General features: G+C 35.5%; 1 protein-coding gene across 2 annotated transcripts in view; it reads left to right on the forward strand.

Moving 5' to 3' along the window:
* The window catches only part of ANKRD12 (ankyrin repeat domain 12), a 59,069-nt gene that overhangs the window by 15,918 nt on the left and 28,746 nt on the right, over positions 1 to 14,405 (forward strand). Inside the window, exons 2-3 of one of the 2 annotated variants that reach the window (XM_057368907.1) lie at positions 3,247 to 3,384; positions 9,266 to 9,413. In XM_057368907.1, coding sequence (XP_057224890.1) covers positions 3,298 to 3,384; positions 9,266 to 9,413 — 235 coding nt within the window. In that variant the 5' untranslated portion in view covers positions 3,247 to 3,297. Of the gene's footprint in view, positions 1 to 3,246; positions 3,385 to 9,265; positions 9,414 to 14,405 lie in introns of those variants that run through there. The other variant, XM_057368910.1, reaches the window with a different exon arrangement.

A 14,405-nucleotide genomic window follows, 5' to 3' on the forward strand; every position in this document is an offset into this window, starting at 1 on the left:
CAAGATTGCCTAATAAACCAGTAACTGCATTAAGAAATGGCCCTGAGGGAAACTCAAAACAGACAGATCTAAGCTTCCCTGGAAGACCCTGTTAATGTTCTACATTTTCACTATGAATGCAAATGTTTGTGTTTAGAACTTGAGTTGAAATGGCATTGAACTCCAGAAAAATGGAAATAAAATTTTAAATGTCAGTAAAATCACGTTTTCAGGAGAAAATTTTATTGTTGTATATAGTACGTAATCACAGGTTAAATAGTTGGCCTAATTTCTCGTTCATAGTGATACCTTAATAATTTTCAAACTTCCACCCTTTATGAAAAGTATKTTTTCTCAAATATTTGAAGCACTTATGTCTGTTTTAAATTTTGCACAGCAATTGTGCAATAGCAATCTGTTACTTGAAACACTTAATTAAAATACTGCTGTTTGTTAGTCTTTCAGTGTCGTGGTTCTGCTTTAATAATCCAGTATGTGACACACAGTTTTAGTGAACTTACAAAGCAAAACRTACTTGGCTTGGGTCAAGAATTTAATGAATTCACATTTAATTTTGATCACAGAATAGTGAGTCATCTGGACCATCCTCCTGCTTCAGGCAGGGCCATCCCAGAACACATGGCACAGGATTGTGTCCAGAGGCTTCTCGAATATCTCCAGTGAGGGAGACTCCACGTCCCTCTGGGYRATGTGTCGCGGTGCTCAGTCAMCTGCACGGTAAAGAAGCTCTTCCTTATACCCAGGTGGAACTTCCTGTGCTTCTGCTTCTGCCTCGTAATCAGCWGGGAAAGAAAATGGAAACATCCTATACTTTCTGTTTTCATCTACTTCTGTGTGTGTATTGAGCTAACTGTATTGTTAAAAATACCTTTACTTGAAATCTGTTTTGAAAATGTCTTCATAATCTTCTTGCCCCTATACAATACCTGTACCTTGAGGTTAGGGGGGTGGGTTTTCCTATCATGTAAAAAAATAAACTGTTGCTGTCCAGATAAGACTTGCAGGGAGGCCAGGCCATTTGTGAAGGGGAACTCTTGTTCAGTTCATGTGTTTCAGTCCCTGCTAAATGAGGCAAATGAGATCAAGGAACCCAAACCTAGGATAGTAATATTTACTAAGCTTATGAAGTTCGGTTTGGCTTCTTGCTGTCATACACCAGGGAATGGGATACAAAACCAGGAAAGGAAGAAAAGCAAAAGCAGGAATAGAGGTAGTTTCAGGAAGCCAGGTAGCAGGAAAAAAAGAAGGAAAAGAAACAGCAGCATATACAATGAGAAATATTTTTATTAAAATAATAAAGTTTTACATGTTGATCATTTTTTAAGTAGCTGTAATGATATATACAATGGGGATTGTTACAAATGAAACAGGATTTGAAAGGCTAAATGAGCAAAAGCAGATTTATGACTTGTTGCTCTTAAAACCCATGGAAACAGGTATTTGCTACTATGGTAATACACTATGTTTGCTCTAATCAGCACAGTATTCTGTGAGGAGAGTAACTTGTTGCATCTTTTAGGATTAAGGAAAGTTTTTGTAAATTACAGGAAACTCAGTCTAGTGTTTCTTTCTCTYCTTTGAGCCAATAACCATTTTTTTTGTTCCCGCAGCTGTTACAAAGAGCAAATAAAAAGAAAAGGCTGATAACCACGTGCTTTGATGTTCATTAAAATTGCACAATTACCCTCTGTATCAGTAGGGCTGCATAAATCCTKTTAACACTCTGTAAATGAAGGGAATACACAAATGTTTATTTTGTTTTACATAAGAGTAGAAACAGTAGGAATTTCACAATATTACATCTTGTATCACAGGGGAGACAAGGTTCTGGTTATTAAATGTGAGATTGTTTCTAATTAAGCTCTTCCTGTTTTCCGTAAGCTTATGGTTAATGTTCAAAAAAAAAAAAAAACCCAACCAAAAAATCCCTACTCAGGTGTAGGGGAAAGGGAGGAAAAGAGCAGACCTTAGGGCAACATTTTCTACTTCTCTGATTTAGGATTGAAATTTTGAACTTTTCTTTCCCTCCCATTCTGGAAGATTAAAAAAGTAGCATGTTACATGGTTGTATACAACAGTATTAATCTTAAACAAATACTCAGAATTTCCATAGTCTAATCTTGTAGGGGATGGATGGGTGGGTGGGTTGCAGAAATTTGTTTGAATATCARCATCTTGTGTGTCAGGTCTAGTGTGCAAAATTGTTTTCTTGAAGTCATCTGCTCCAGATTTGTTATCAGTTAACTGTGTCAAAGCAAAATAGTGGCCATGGTCCTAAAACAGTAACAGATTCTCTATGKGATGATCCCAAAATGATAATGGTAAAGCAACAATAGGAGTGTTGCACCCAAAATGATGACTTTTTCAGGTGTAAAATAACTACAGCTCAGTAAGATTGTGATCATGTAAATACTTGCAGCAAAATRCATCAACTGAAAAAAAACCCTACAAAAAGTCAGCAGTGTTAAAGTGCTGTCTAATGCAGTTTTGCCTTCTGTGTGACCTTTCCTCTCAGGCATTCTTACAAAAAGGGTGGCTCTTCCTTCTGTGGAAGAGGCAAGTGGGACCTCTTCCATTACGTGAATCTGTAATGACACTTGTTTGGAGAGTACTGTGGAGATGAAAAACTACACAGCTCTTGGCGCTTTTCATAGATACATATATATATATATATATATAGTGGTGACTTGTGTAATTATTTTGATAATGGAATTTAAGGTTTCTAGATCCAGGTCTTGAGTTTTAAAAGATTTTTCTTCTAACAGGCTTTTCTTGATCCAGCACAAAGGATAGTAAGACTTGACTTTCTTTTCTTACGACTTTGAATATACAAAATTTCYGTTTCTTAGGCTGGAAAGCTTAATTTCTTTTCCCAGTGTTGCTAGAAATCTTGTGCATCTTAGCCTTAGTGCATTTAACATGAAGTGAGATACTGGACCTATGGACCTATTTAAACAGCAAAAAAATTTAAGTCTTCCAAAACGGTAAGCTAGAGGGATGAGGCAGTTCAGCAGCTGACTCGGTGTTTTTTTTCCTGACACCATCTCCAGCAACAGCCATGTTAGACCTTTTGGGGTTTTGCCCCAGGGATTGAGTTGCATCTGAGGAGGATGCTGGAAGCCAGGTGTCATTATTAGTAATCTTTTTTGGGGTACTATTCAKCTCTGCTACCATCTGCAGTAACATTTGTCCTGAGATGACACGGCAGTGTGTATATTTATGTAATGTTGTTTGTTTGTTTTTCAGACACAGGATGAACCCACTGATACAAGATACTGCTAGCTAAACAGCTATAAAATGCCCAAATTTGGGTCTACAAAAACAGTTCAAGTTGAAAATTCTGACAGCAATAACACYATGGTGGAAAAAACAACTGCAAGAAAGGTAACAAAATCATATCAATGCACATTTAATTTCAGTAAAACAAAGTATRTTTGATGATTTTTGTTGCTGTAAAGGGAAAAATGGAATAGGAATCTGTGTTCTGATATCTTGAGTATTGAAAAAATAATTATACATTTTTACATTGTTTTAACTATAAGTTAAACTGTGGGACAGAGTTTACTTTTATTGTAACTTGCAAGTTAATTTAAAAGGAAACTGTATGCTTTGGTTTTATTTGCTGTCAGTGTATAGTCTCCAAATCTTAGCTAATACGAAGTCTTTATATGTTCACAAGAACAACTATCCAGATTGTATTTTATTTTACAGTGTATTACTCACTGTAACAAACACACAAAACATTTGTGAAGGCCTRTGACAGAGCACAGACCAAAGAAAAACRCCGGTTTCTTATCTTCCTTTTTAAYAYRGGGACTTGTTCCCTTTGTTAAGGAGGGCTTAAGCTTTGTGCAGCATTTGGATTTTAAGAGTAGCTCCTGTACAAGGTAGTCCCATTTAATAATTGTACAATCCATTTTTTGTGTGTTGGAGAATGAAGTATATGGGAAGTCTAGTCATGCTGAAGGGTGGTTTGTTGTTTTTAAATGTGAAGTATCCCATAATTTTTAGAGCTCTGGAGCCAAGTTGCAAATCACCCAGTTCTCCAATTTGTCTGCCTAGTACRCTTTTACAATAGACCACGGGTTTATCTGTACTACTAATGAATAACAGAAGCTGGAATAATACTCTGCATTGAGAATGATTAGTTACATGCATATTGCCCTAAGGAGAAGAGAAACTGTTTGTCTCCCAACAATCTTTAGAACTGTCTTCTCTAGAAATGATTTTRTGTGTATGTGTGGTCATGCTTACTCTTTTGTTGAAATCTGTATTCTCTGCAAGACCATTTGGTGAATGGATATCAGACAGGAAGAGGTTAAAAAATGGGAAAAGGTTGGAAGAATCAGGATTTACTTGTAGCTTTTTGTCCTCCAAAAACAGTCATAGAAACCTTTAGACCTTTTAGTCTCTTTCCAGTTTCATTGKTCCCAGTAAAGTGAGGCAAGGGTAGTTCTTTCTCCTCCCTCTGATGAACTGCTTAAGTAAGAGGAGGATAGAGTGAAATGGGGATAGGAAATTGGCTTACTAGTAAAGGTTTGAAATAATGTTGGGTTTTCTTTCTCTTTATTCTGGTCCTTGTTTGGGATATGGTCAATTTAATTGACGTGTCATTCAGTAGTTAAGGTAAAGAGGAGGGAATGGAAGTTTGACAAAGGCTATGAATATGGAATGCCAGTGATGGACTGATTGATACCGAAAAGTAAGTTGATAAACTGCTTGGATTGTTCTATCCAGTGTTGCTCGCTGTCCACCCTGGCACAGTGTACAGTTTGACATAAGAATAATATCGGATTTTGGTTTAGAATTGTATGATATAAAATGATATGTAATACTGAAAATATAAGATTTTTAATAAAAATGGAGAATTATCATTATTAATGGAGAGTATAAGTATTTCAGTTAATATTCCTATATTCAGGTTTTTAGCACAATAAATACAGTTGTCATATTTTGAGAATAACTGAGTACATGGTTATGTTAAATAGTCACTTAAACTGTCACATACCTGTTCTCTAACATATGGACAATTGTTAGAAGTGTTCAGCTGGCCTTTGACTAATCTGCACTCTTCAGAGTGTGTTAGAAAAAATAGAGAAAATATTGCAAAAATATCATAATTTGGATTCAGCCAAGAAAATTATTTAAAATTTGGCAGGCAATAGGCTAAKAGTAAAGTGTGAGTTTGAACAACACAGAGTCTTGAACGCAAATCTGTACTCCATACACAAACACTTTATGGTCTCCCCTTCACAGCTGGTATACTGTTTAGCTAGTTCTGGTTGTGCACTCTTAGCTGTTGACAGAGAAATCAGTGAGGTTACTGTTACTATTAGACCTAATCTTTCATATWTGTCCAGTAGTTAGTGCTTATTATGTAGCCCTAACAACCTGTGAATAGCTGTGTGAATCGGCTGTGTTCAGTCAGGTCTTCTAAGAAGTTAAAAAAAAAAAAACCATCAGAAATAACATTCCTGTTAATAAGCTGAGTTTATATCATGTATGCTTTAGGGTACATGTATTTTTATTTCAGTTGCTCATCTGGCACGCAAAAAAAGAACAGTAAAAGTGTATACAGCACCTAGACCATCTAATGTTTGCATGAGGCCTTTTATAAACACATGAACCATAATGAAATTTTAATTTATCTGAATTTATACTTTATATAGCCAAACTCAGAARGTAAACGATGGATATGTCATCCAGAGGAGAAACACATTTGGAGTTTGTAAGAATTAATTCTCTCCTTGGAAGACTCCAACAACAGTGCCCAAAACCATTTAATACCACACAGAACATGCTTCAGTATGTAATTATCTTTGATAGGCAGAAAAAGAATGCTTGTTCTCCCCAGGCTTAGTACATCTGCTAGATTATATGGCTCTCTGTTGTCTCCTTTTGTGTCCTGTCATTGATTGTAGCATACCAGACAATAGAGCTGGAATGGGATATCAAGAATTTGTCCAGACTGCTGTTTGTTAGACTTCTGAGACAGTTCCTGTTGAACAGATTAAAAATATGTTCCTCATCATAGCACACTAGTATGGTTTTGTTGACAGAGAAAATTCTTCCTTGTTACTACATCCTCCAGTGAGGCATGCATTAAATGTTGAGACGTGCRGATCCAGTTCATCCATTTGCCCCAGAGTAGAATAAGCTGTACTCAGCTCTTGACAGATGTTTGCCAGACCTTTACTTTAAGGCTTGCCTGATGGAAATTCCTGTCTCCTTGGGCAGTTTATTCTGATAGGTAATTATGCTGACTGGCATAGAGTTAGATACTTAGTAGGATAAATAACCTTTGTTGGTCTCCTGTTGCAGTCGAAAGCCATTAAATGTTCTCTAACTGTAGTGGACATGGAAAGTATGTAATTCTTTTCATCTTGCAGCACTAGTTTAGTTTTTTGAACATCAACATGTCTTCAATGTTTTATCTAATTAGCAGTTTTCACCTTAGATTAATTAACCTCTTTAGAAAGTCCACAGGGCTTAAAGGTTATTTGACAAAAACTGTCAACTTCATTTTAGATTGCTTCCATGGATCACATCAAATTAATGCACAGACCTGTTGATGCTGARTTTTGATCCTTGCCTTGGACCCTGAAAAAGAGATGTTCATGTTCTTTCAGTGACCAGGAAAAACTGCACCAGTGAATGCCCACCCTTTAAAATGGAATGCCTGGTCTAACCTGCAGGGTTTCTRCTTCCTCTTACCTTCTTTACTTGAAGTTGAATCCAGAATGCCATTAAGAGTTTTCTATCTTTTAACACAGCATTTTGGGATTGTAAAGTTAATTATTTTTATCAGTTTGTAGAACCTTGGTTTTATCCTGACTTTTCCTATTTTCTTTTGTTTTGAGACTGCTTTTCAAATCAGTCAGTCATTTTACATTCCCCTTACCAGGGSTCTTTGCTTCTCCCTCTCTTTCAGTTGTGATATGTCTGCATATCTGATWGTATCTCTGTTTCAGCATTGTCACCGAAAATACTGAACAGAATCAACTTTGTTCAGAATTCACAAACACCCTGTTAATTGTATCTTTTGGATGGGAAAGTCCACCACTGGTGGTGGCTGAATATTTAATTCTGCAGTAGCTGAGGAACAAAATACTCTAATTTTTGCAGTCCCTGTGTATTCTATGTATAGCGGGGTATTTTTTTTTTTTTCATTTTTAATGTGGCTTTATTTATCTGAAAGTATGCATTTTGAACTGTCKCTCCTCCTAATTACATCATCACAAAATTAGTTTTCAGTCATAATTCAAAAACTGGTGCATCAGTCATAATATTTAACATAATACCCATAAGCAATTTGAGAATAAATGTAAAGCTATCAAATTATGTAAACAGGTTGTGTCTCTTTGCGAGCATCTATGAATGTATTTTACTGATGAGTGCCCCTAAAAAGGGATTCTTTTTAAGAGTTAATGTGAAAAGTTGTGGGGTTCTGGTTTTGGTTTTTTCCTACAGTTGAAACCARTGTTTCTTGCTTAGGAATTTTGCATTCTTTTTAATTCATCCTTTCTACTGTGTAGTACTTAACATAAGTTAATATTCTAGAGAAAGCAATAAAATTTTAATTTTTGCCRCTTTATCRTATTGCARGAAATTCACATACATAGATACAAGAAATAAATAGATTTTTTGAAACAAAGGATTAGAAAGCTCTTGGTGAGGTTGGGGTCGAGTGGAAAACTTGTGTGTTTAGTGGAAGAGATCAGAAAAGGCTTAATGGAGTTTGGATCTGTTCTTGCCAACTTACAGATGCATTTGCAAATGATGACTTGTGTTGGATGGATTAACTTCTTTCATGGGTAATATCACAGACAGTATCTCCCAAGGGCCTAGGCGAGTCTTAAGAGTTTCAGGTTTTTAGATTTTCTTGTTCTAGCATGTAAAAAAAAATCGGGGGGTGGGGGGGTGGTAGGGGGTGGTGTTTCCTTTGGGGTTTTGAAGGAGGGTTGGCTTAGTTTTTGGTGTGTGGATTTTATTCTGTCCTTTTTTTATGGGGTTTTGGTTTTTTGGGTTTCTAAACTTGGAGTGAAGAAGTTAGGTATTCTCTGGGGGCAGCAACCTTTATACCTCAGAAATTCTGTTGACAGAGACTAATGTCTTCTTAATAATTTCCCTTGTACAGATATTTGTCTTCTGAAGGCTGTAGAGTTTGTTTGCAGGTTCTTTTTCCAATAATTCTGTCTAACTTTTTGGCAACATTTTAAATTCAGAATRTCAGATGATAACTTCTTACCTGAGTTTGGCTTTTTTAAAAAAACRGAAAGGTGCCTTTGAGAACAGTATCTTTTTCATTTTCCTCCAATCAGAATAAGTCTTCAGAAGAACCAAAGACCAGCCTTTTGGTTTTCAGTGATTGACAAGGCAGTGTATGTTCTTATACCTTTAGAAAATTACTCTGTTAGTGTTTTTTATCTGATCATCYGTTAAGAATGACATAAAGCTGTGGAGTTATGATAGGTGACACAGCTGGATAACGTGTTTCTGCAGCATGTATTGAACAGAAAATGTGATGTCTCTGTATTGCATYTCAGTTGGTAGGTCGAGGTTGGGGTTTGCAGAGGGTTCTCTGAAGCAGTCTTTACACTGATGTCTTRCAATTCTTTGCTCCTATATTAGTAAAGTAACCACGTGTAAGTTACTTTTAGGCCTGTTTATTTGAAATATGGTTTATGAGCCAAAATCCCCAGATTTATACAAATAGTTTGTACCTGTTTTTTCTAAATTTGATACAAGTTTTAGAAGTTTCTTCATAGATTTTCTTGAAACACTACACTATTATTGTTGAAATAGAAAGGGAGTTCTGTATGGGTTAATTTCGGGGTGGGAATGGAGGCATGGGCGGGTAGGTAGAGAATTCTTTGGGGTTTACAATATGCTGTCTGAATTGCACTGTGGGCTTTTAATGTGGTTTTAGTGAGATTGTTGTGTTAAGGACAGAGAAGGCAATGGGGATGGTCCTGAAGACTTAAAATTCTTTTTCAGTCTGTGTTGTTCCTTCGCTTATTAATTAAGGCTCTAACAGTGAACAGCGTTTCTACAGTGATGTATCTGAAAGTAGAAATAAGGTAGAAGTTAGTAATTTTAAAAAGAAATTACATTGATTATTCTGTTTATTCAAAAAAACTTTGTAATACACATACTTATACACATGCACATACATTCTCCCGTATCAGTCTTTTCCATCTGTATACGTTATAAGATTATCCTGCTTTATGCAAAAATTACTTAGTATACTTTTTATTTATATTAGAGCAAGGACAAGATTGCATCCTACAGCAAAACTCCAAAAGTGGATAGGAGTGATGTGGGGAAGGAGATGAAAGAAAAGTCTTCCATGAAACGTAAACTTCCTTTTACTATTAGTCCATCCAGAAATGAAGATCGCAATTCAGACACAGGTAGAACCTTTTTATTTCCTTAACTAATTATTTGTTCGTAAAATACGTCCTAACTTAATTAATTGTATATTATGTTTTTGTATTGATTTTTTTTCTCTTTAAAAAGAATACTAAGTATAAAAGTTGCTTGCTTGCTTGCTTGTGATTGTTGCATCTCAGTCTGATCGGCTTTCATCCTGTCATTAGCAATGGGCAGCATGCCACCATTGTTGATCTGCATTCTCCAGTTGTTTCCTAACCTCGTTCTTTCCTTCTGGTTTAGTAACAAATCTTTCTTTGTATTGTCATCTCTAGAGGTCCATTTGTTAAAGCAAGTAAACGGATGAAAAACCCTGTAAATGCCTTGATTTGAGACACAGCTGTCAGCCTTTCATAGCCTTTTTTGGGAGGGAGCATCAGATAGATTGGTAGTTGTACTGTCMTTCATATAAAAGGAAAGGTTGCTGAGGTGACAGAGCTAAATAAACAAGTCATGGAAAACACACTATCCTTTCAGTTTAAGTTCCTATGATCTGTACCTTTTCTGCATGGGCTAAGTAGTTCTTTCCAGTTTAAGCATATTCTATTAGAAATTATTTCAAGGCTTCAAACTAGCATTTGTAACGCAGTTCTTTTCAAATCAAGATGGAGGGATGTGGATACATTCCAAGCGATACAGTTATCTCTGGGTTTAGGCAATTAATTATCTATGTAATTGTGCAATAATAGTTCAATAATAGTTTGKTTAATAACCAAACAGTATCCATGCCCTCTGGAAGGCCAGCAGAATGCATGTTTCTCAAATTTCTCAAAGGCTCAGTGCTACAGCTTTTTATACATTGCATATTGTACATTTGAATATTTTCATGACCAGGTAATTCCCTTAATAAGCTTGGATTWAAATGCAAGACAGAAGTGTATGTTTAATTTCAGTACATGTTCAATTTTTGTTCMGGATTGATTTAATGCAGAAGATTTGGTTCCTTGATATTACATACATGTTTTTATTACTCTAAAGAGATTGTAGTATGAATTCCATGTTTGAAATAGTCACAATACAAAACAATGCTCTTGGCTTTAGTTCTGTTTTCAGTGGTTTTTCAGCATTCTTGAGTCTTACACTGTTCATAATGCCACTTCATTCTGAAAAGACCATGTCTAAATTAGAAGTATGCTCCCAGCATCTGCTTCATTAATTTTTTTTTGCTTGATATTAGACCGTAACTGTTCTTTCATAATGGAAGTAAATGTATGTAGATGTAATATTTAGCATTCATCAAAAGTTTTCTATGTTGAAAATGTTTTATCATGTCTCTCCACCCCCATCAACTTTAAATAAGTCATTGTCACAAGCATCTTGTAAAGCAGAGCTTTTTGTGTGTCTTCTGCTATAGCATCTAATGTCACAGTTGCCACAAACAAGATTGGTTACTTCAGGCACTTTGAAATGCACAATAAGACATTGCTTACACTACAAAATCTTTTTGTCACAAGTTGTAGCAGGTAGATGAACAGTTCAAGTAGGGGCAGGAAATATTTAACATAAAAGTGGAAGGCACGTGGCTCTTAACTACAGCAGCAAACATCACAGCTTGGTGAACATTTAATTTCTGCAGAGATAAGGAGGTAAGGGACAATTGCCCTTTTGCAGGTGGGAAGCTTGGTACATCAGCCCTCCATAAACTTTAGAGCAGGAGCATTGCTAGGGTGAAAAAACTGTTGCTATAATGCTGCTTCTGTGCCTAACCAATTAGATTAGATCGCTGGGAATTAGACACTTACATTGGTGCCAAGTTTGTCACTGACATGGATTAGGACTGACATCAGTGATCATGAAACGCAGTTCTGCTTCTGACACAAACTTGGCATTATACTTGGAAAAGGTTTGCTCCCACTGAGCTAAACTGTTGCCTCTGACAGAAGTGTCTCCCTGATAACTGTGTACRGAGAATGGGAAATGTTGAGAAGGAAGAAAGTAAGTTTTTGGAAATGACTGTGTAATCGGAGGCAGAGGGGGAAAAAGAAGAGGTGATGAAAATCTTCTTACCAGTTKTAAGATCTTTAAAAATGTGTCTTGAGTAAAAAAAAAAAAAAAAAAATTCTGCCATAAAAGTGGCCAGAGGATAAAAAATTTAATTGAATGGTTTCATAAATGGTTTATCCTCAAGATACGTGGTAGGGTCAATAGCTGATTGTAGAAATGCCATGATAATTGGATTTCATCCTGCTTAGGCATGTAAATGTGTCAAAGAATGGGGGTATTTAATCTTTAGGGCTTTACATCGTTAGGGCTTTCTTGATTCTATCTCCAGGGTCTTCCATAAACTAAAATTTTGTCCTTTTTTTTACTGACTTTTGGAAAATTGCTCCTTTGCTCCATTTTCCGTGGGCTTTTTTTTCTCATTTGTTTCACGTATTGTCTAAATATTACAAGTGATAATGAATGTGGGTAGCCAAAATGAATGTTAACTTAACATGGAAATGTTTTGGGGATTTTTTCCATTTCATTTCTACAACACTATTCATAAAATACATTTTATRGTCAGTCAGTCAGTTTTGGCAAGATTGAAACCAAACAGCATTTGTAGAGTGCTGTAGAATGTAGAACAATTATAGMCCACCTCTTTATCTGAATTTAAATTTAATTATTTTTTCCTAAGAAAATGCTACAATAAATTAGTATTTATTTAAATAATCTGGTTAATTTAAATAACCTCTGATGTTGTTATTGGAATAGAAACAACAGGCAGRTGTTGATTTTGCAGAGGTCAAATTTGTTTGCTTTCTCTACCTTACAAGTTTGAAGAGACAAGTTTGAATTTTCCATCATAATTGAACATAGTTGCAGATCATAAAAATCTTTTCATTGTAATGATAGTCTTGTTGCCTAGCTGRTTATTCAGGAAGAACAGTGACTTACAAGTACACTGAATGTGGTAATTTGTTGATCTTTCTTGGGAACTGTTCTTCACAGATTTTCTATTTGTAGTAGCATCTTGGTTTTATGTTCTGACCCCTTCAATTTCAGTCTTCAAAGTAATTCAAACAAGACAATCACACTTCTTGTAGCACTTAGTTGACATCCAGAAGAGCAGATCAGCTGACCTCTTCATGTTGCATGGGTACATCACAGCAACACAATTTCTGTGCCCGTGCTTCCCSTAGTTACAGAGGTCTGTTACAGTGSGGCTGTTGAAAGGGCTCTTCACACACTGCTTGCTTGATTTGGGCTAATTGTTCAACCACATCAAGTTTATTTAACTGTTTGGGCTAGGGGCAGGAAAGGGGAGGAGTTTTTGTGTTTGTATGTTGATTTCATTAAAAAAATATGTTGTAAACTTTATTCATTAGGTATCACAATATCTAATTTCAATACCTTGAAATCTCTACATTGTTAAGTGTGTTATGAGGTCTCTTCATCACATTCAAAACTTTCTGTTTCCCTGAGGACAGGAAACACAGCCAGTCACGATGTGTTTCTCTTGGAAATAACTTCAGTCAGGTTGCTATGATCACGCAGAGCTCAGTAGCTCTGAATTTCATCTGCAGAGTTGATCTTGATCTGTCTTCCACAGTCATTAGCAATGAAATTGCTAATATTCAGYCTCTTAACTTCCTTCATAGCTTTTATTTCAAGCATGGTCCTATTTTTTGAACYTCTTATTCTTTACTGTTTGGACTATGATGGGAATCTTTTTCRTAAAAACGGACTATGGTGAGCCCTGAAGTTTGAATTTAAGGGGTTTTTTTTGCTTCATTTCCTTTATCTACTAAGGTGATTATTTTACCAAATTAAATACTGTGTTAGTTTGGCATGGTTTGTTTCGAGAAACCACATATTACATTACTTAATAATTTAATTTTCTAAACCATTTAAAATTACTTGAGTGGGTATTTGTAATTTTTCCAATTTAAAAAACCAAGCAAACAAACATACATTAATGGTTATCATGGTTGTCACATAATCTGTCATGCATAAGTTATCCTAAAGTAATTGCCAGAGATTCCTCGTGCCAGTACATTTAAGTGCTCTGAGGGGATTTCATGAAGCCCCTGTACAAAATAAGGGCTCAAATGCTCCTAAATTGCTGTTTCACATAACTTGCCTATTTTGAAATAATTCTTTTAAGTGTTATGTGAAAAGCCTGTGTTGCAAAGGGAAAAACCTTAAAAATATGTTCTCCAGGTGGATTTGGCTGTGTATTAAGAAGTTTATTTCCTAAAGGTGATTGAACATGAAGCCACTTGAAGAGCTCTTGTTTTTATTTCTGTAATAAAAAGTTTAAAATTCCCTTATGTTCTATTTCCAACTCTTATGTTCTATTTCTAACTGCTGAAGAACACCAGAAAGTGATGAAAATGTGAATGTAAGAGAAGATACTTGTATTCCACAAAATCTGAAAACAAAATGCTCAAAATCTAAAAAAAAAAAAAAAAAAAAAAAAGCCCAGGAAAACAAAAAAAAAAAGGAAGCTGAAACCCAAACCAACTAATTGAGTTTAGCAGTCAATTTTATGCATGAAATTCTACGTAAACTTGTTATCTTGAACATATTCTATTCCTCTATTAGGAAAGCTATTGCWGTTCAAATTACAGAAACATCAAGTTCACAGCAGTGAAAGGTTTTCTGTTACCACAAGATAAAGAAWAGCTAAAAAGTTCAGTTCCTAAATRTCAAGTTGGTCTCTTCCAGTTAAAGTGTAGTGTACTATATGATGGTATTCTTAGAGCACAGACTTGTTTTTTGTTTTTTTTAAGTATAAAACTTTCTATTTTATATGCCCTACTTCCCTCCTTTTTTTTTTTTTTTTTTTTTTTTTTTTTTTTTTCCACCCCTCTTTTTTTTTTTTGTTTTACCTTGTGCACTCAGAACCAGGCCACATCCATGAGATCTTTGGGGGGAAAAACGATATCCTTGTACAGAACATACTCCAGTAAATGGATGATCAGGTGCACCTGCTATAGTCTTGAGACGTTTTTAGATTTATTGTTGATCATACTGATTTTTGTTTA

This window comes from Malurus melanocephalus, unplaced genomic scaffold (genome assembly GCF_030028575.1).
Source record: "Malurus melanocephalus ecotype Western Australia unplaced genomic scaffold, MMel_1.1 scaffold_99, whole genome shotgun sequence".
NCBI classification, from domain to species: domain Eukaryota; kingdom Metazoa; phylum Chordata; class Aves; order Passeriformes; family Maluridae; genus Malurus; species Malurus melanocephalus.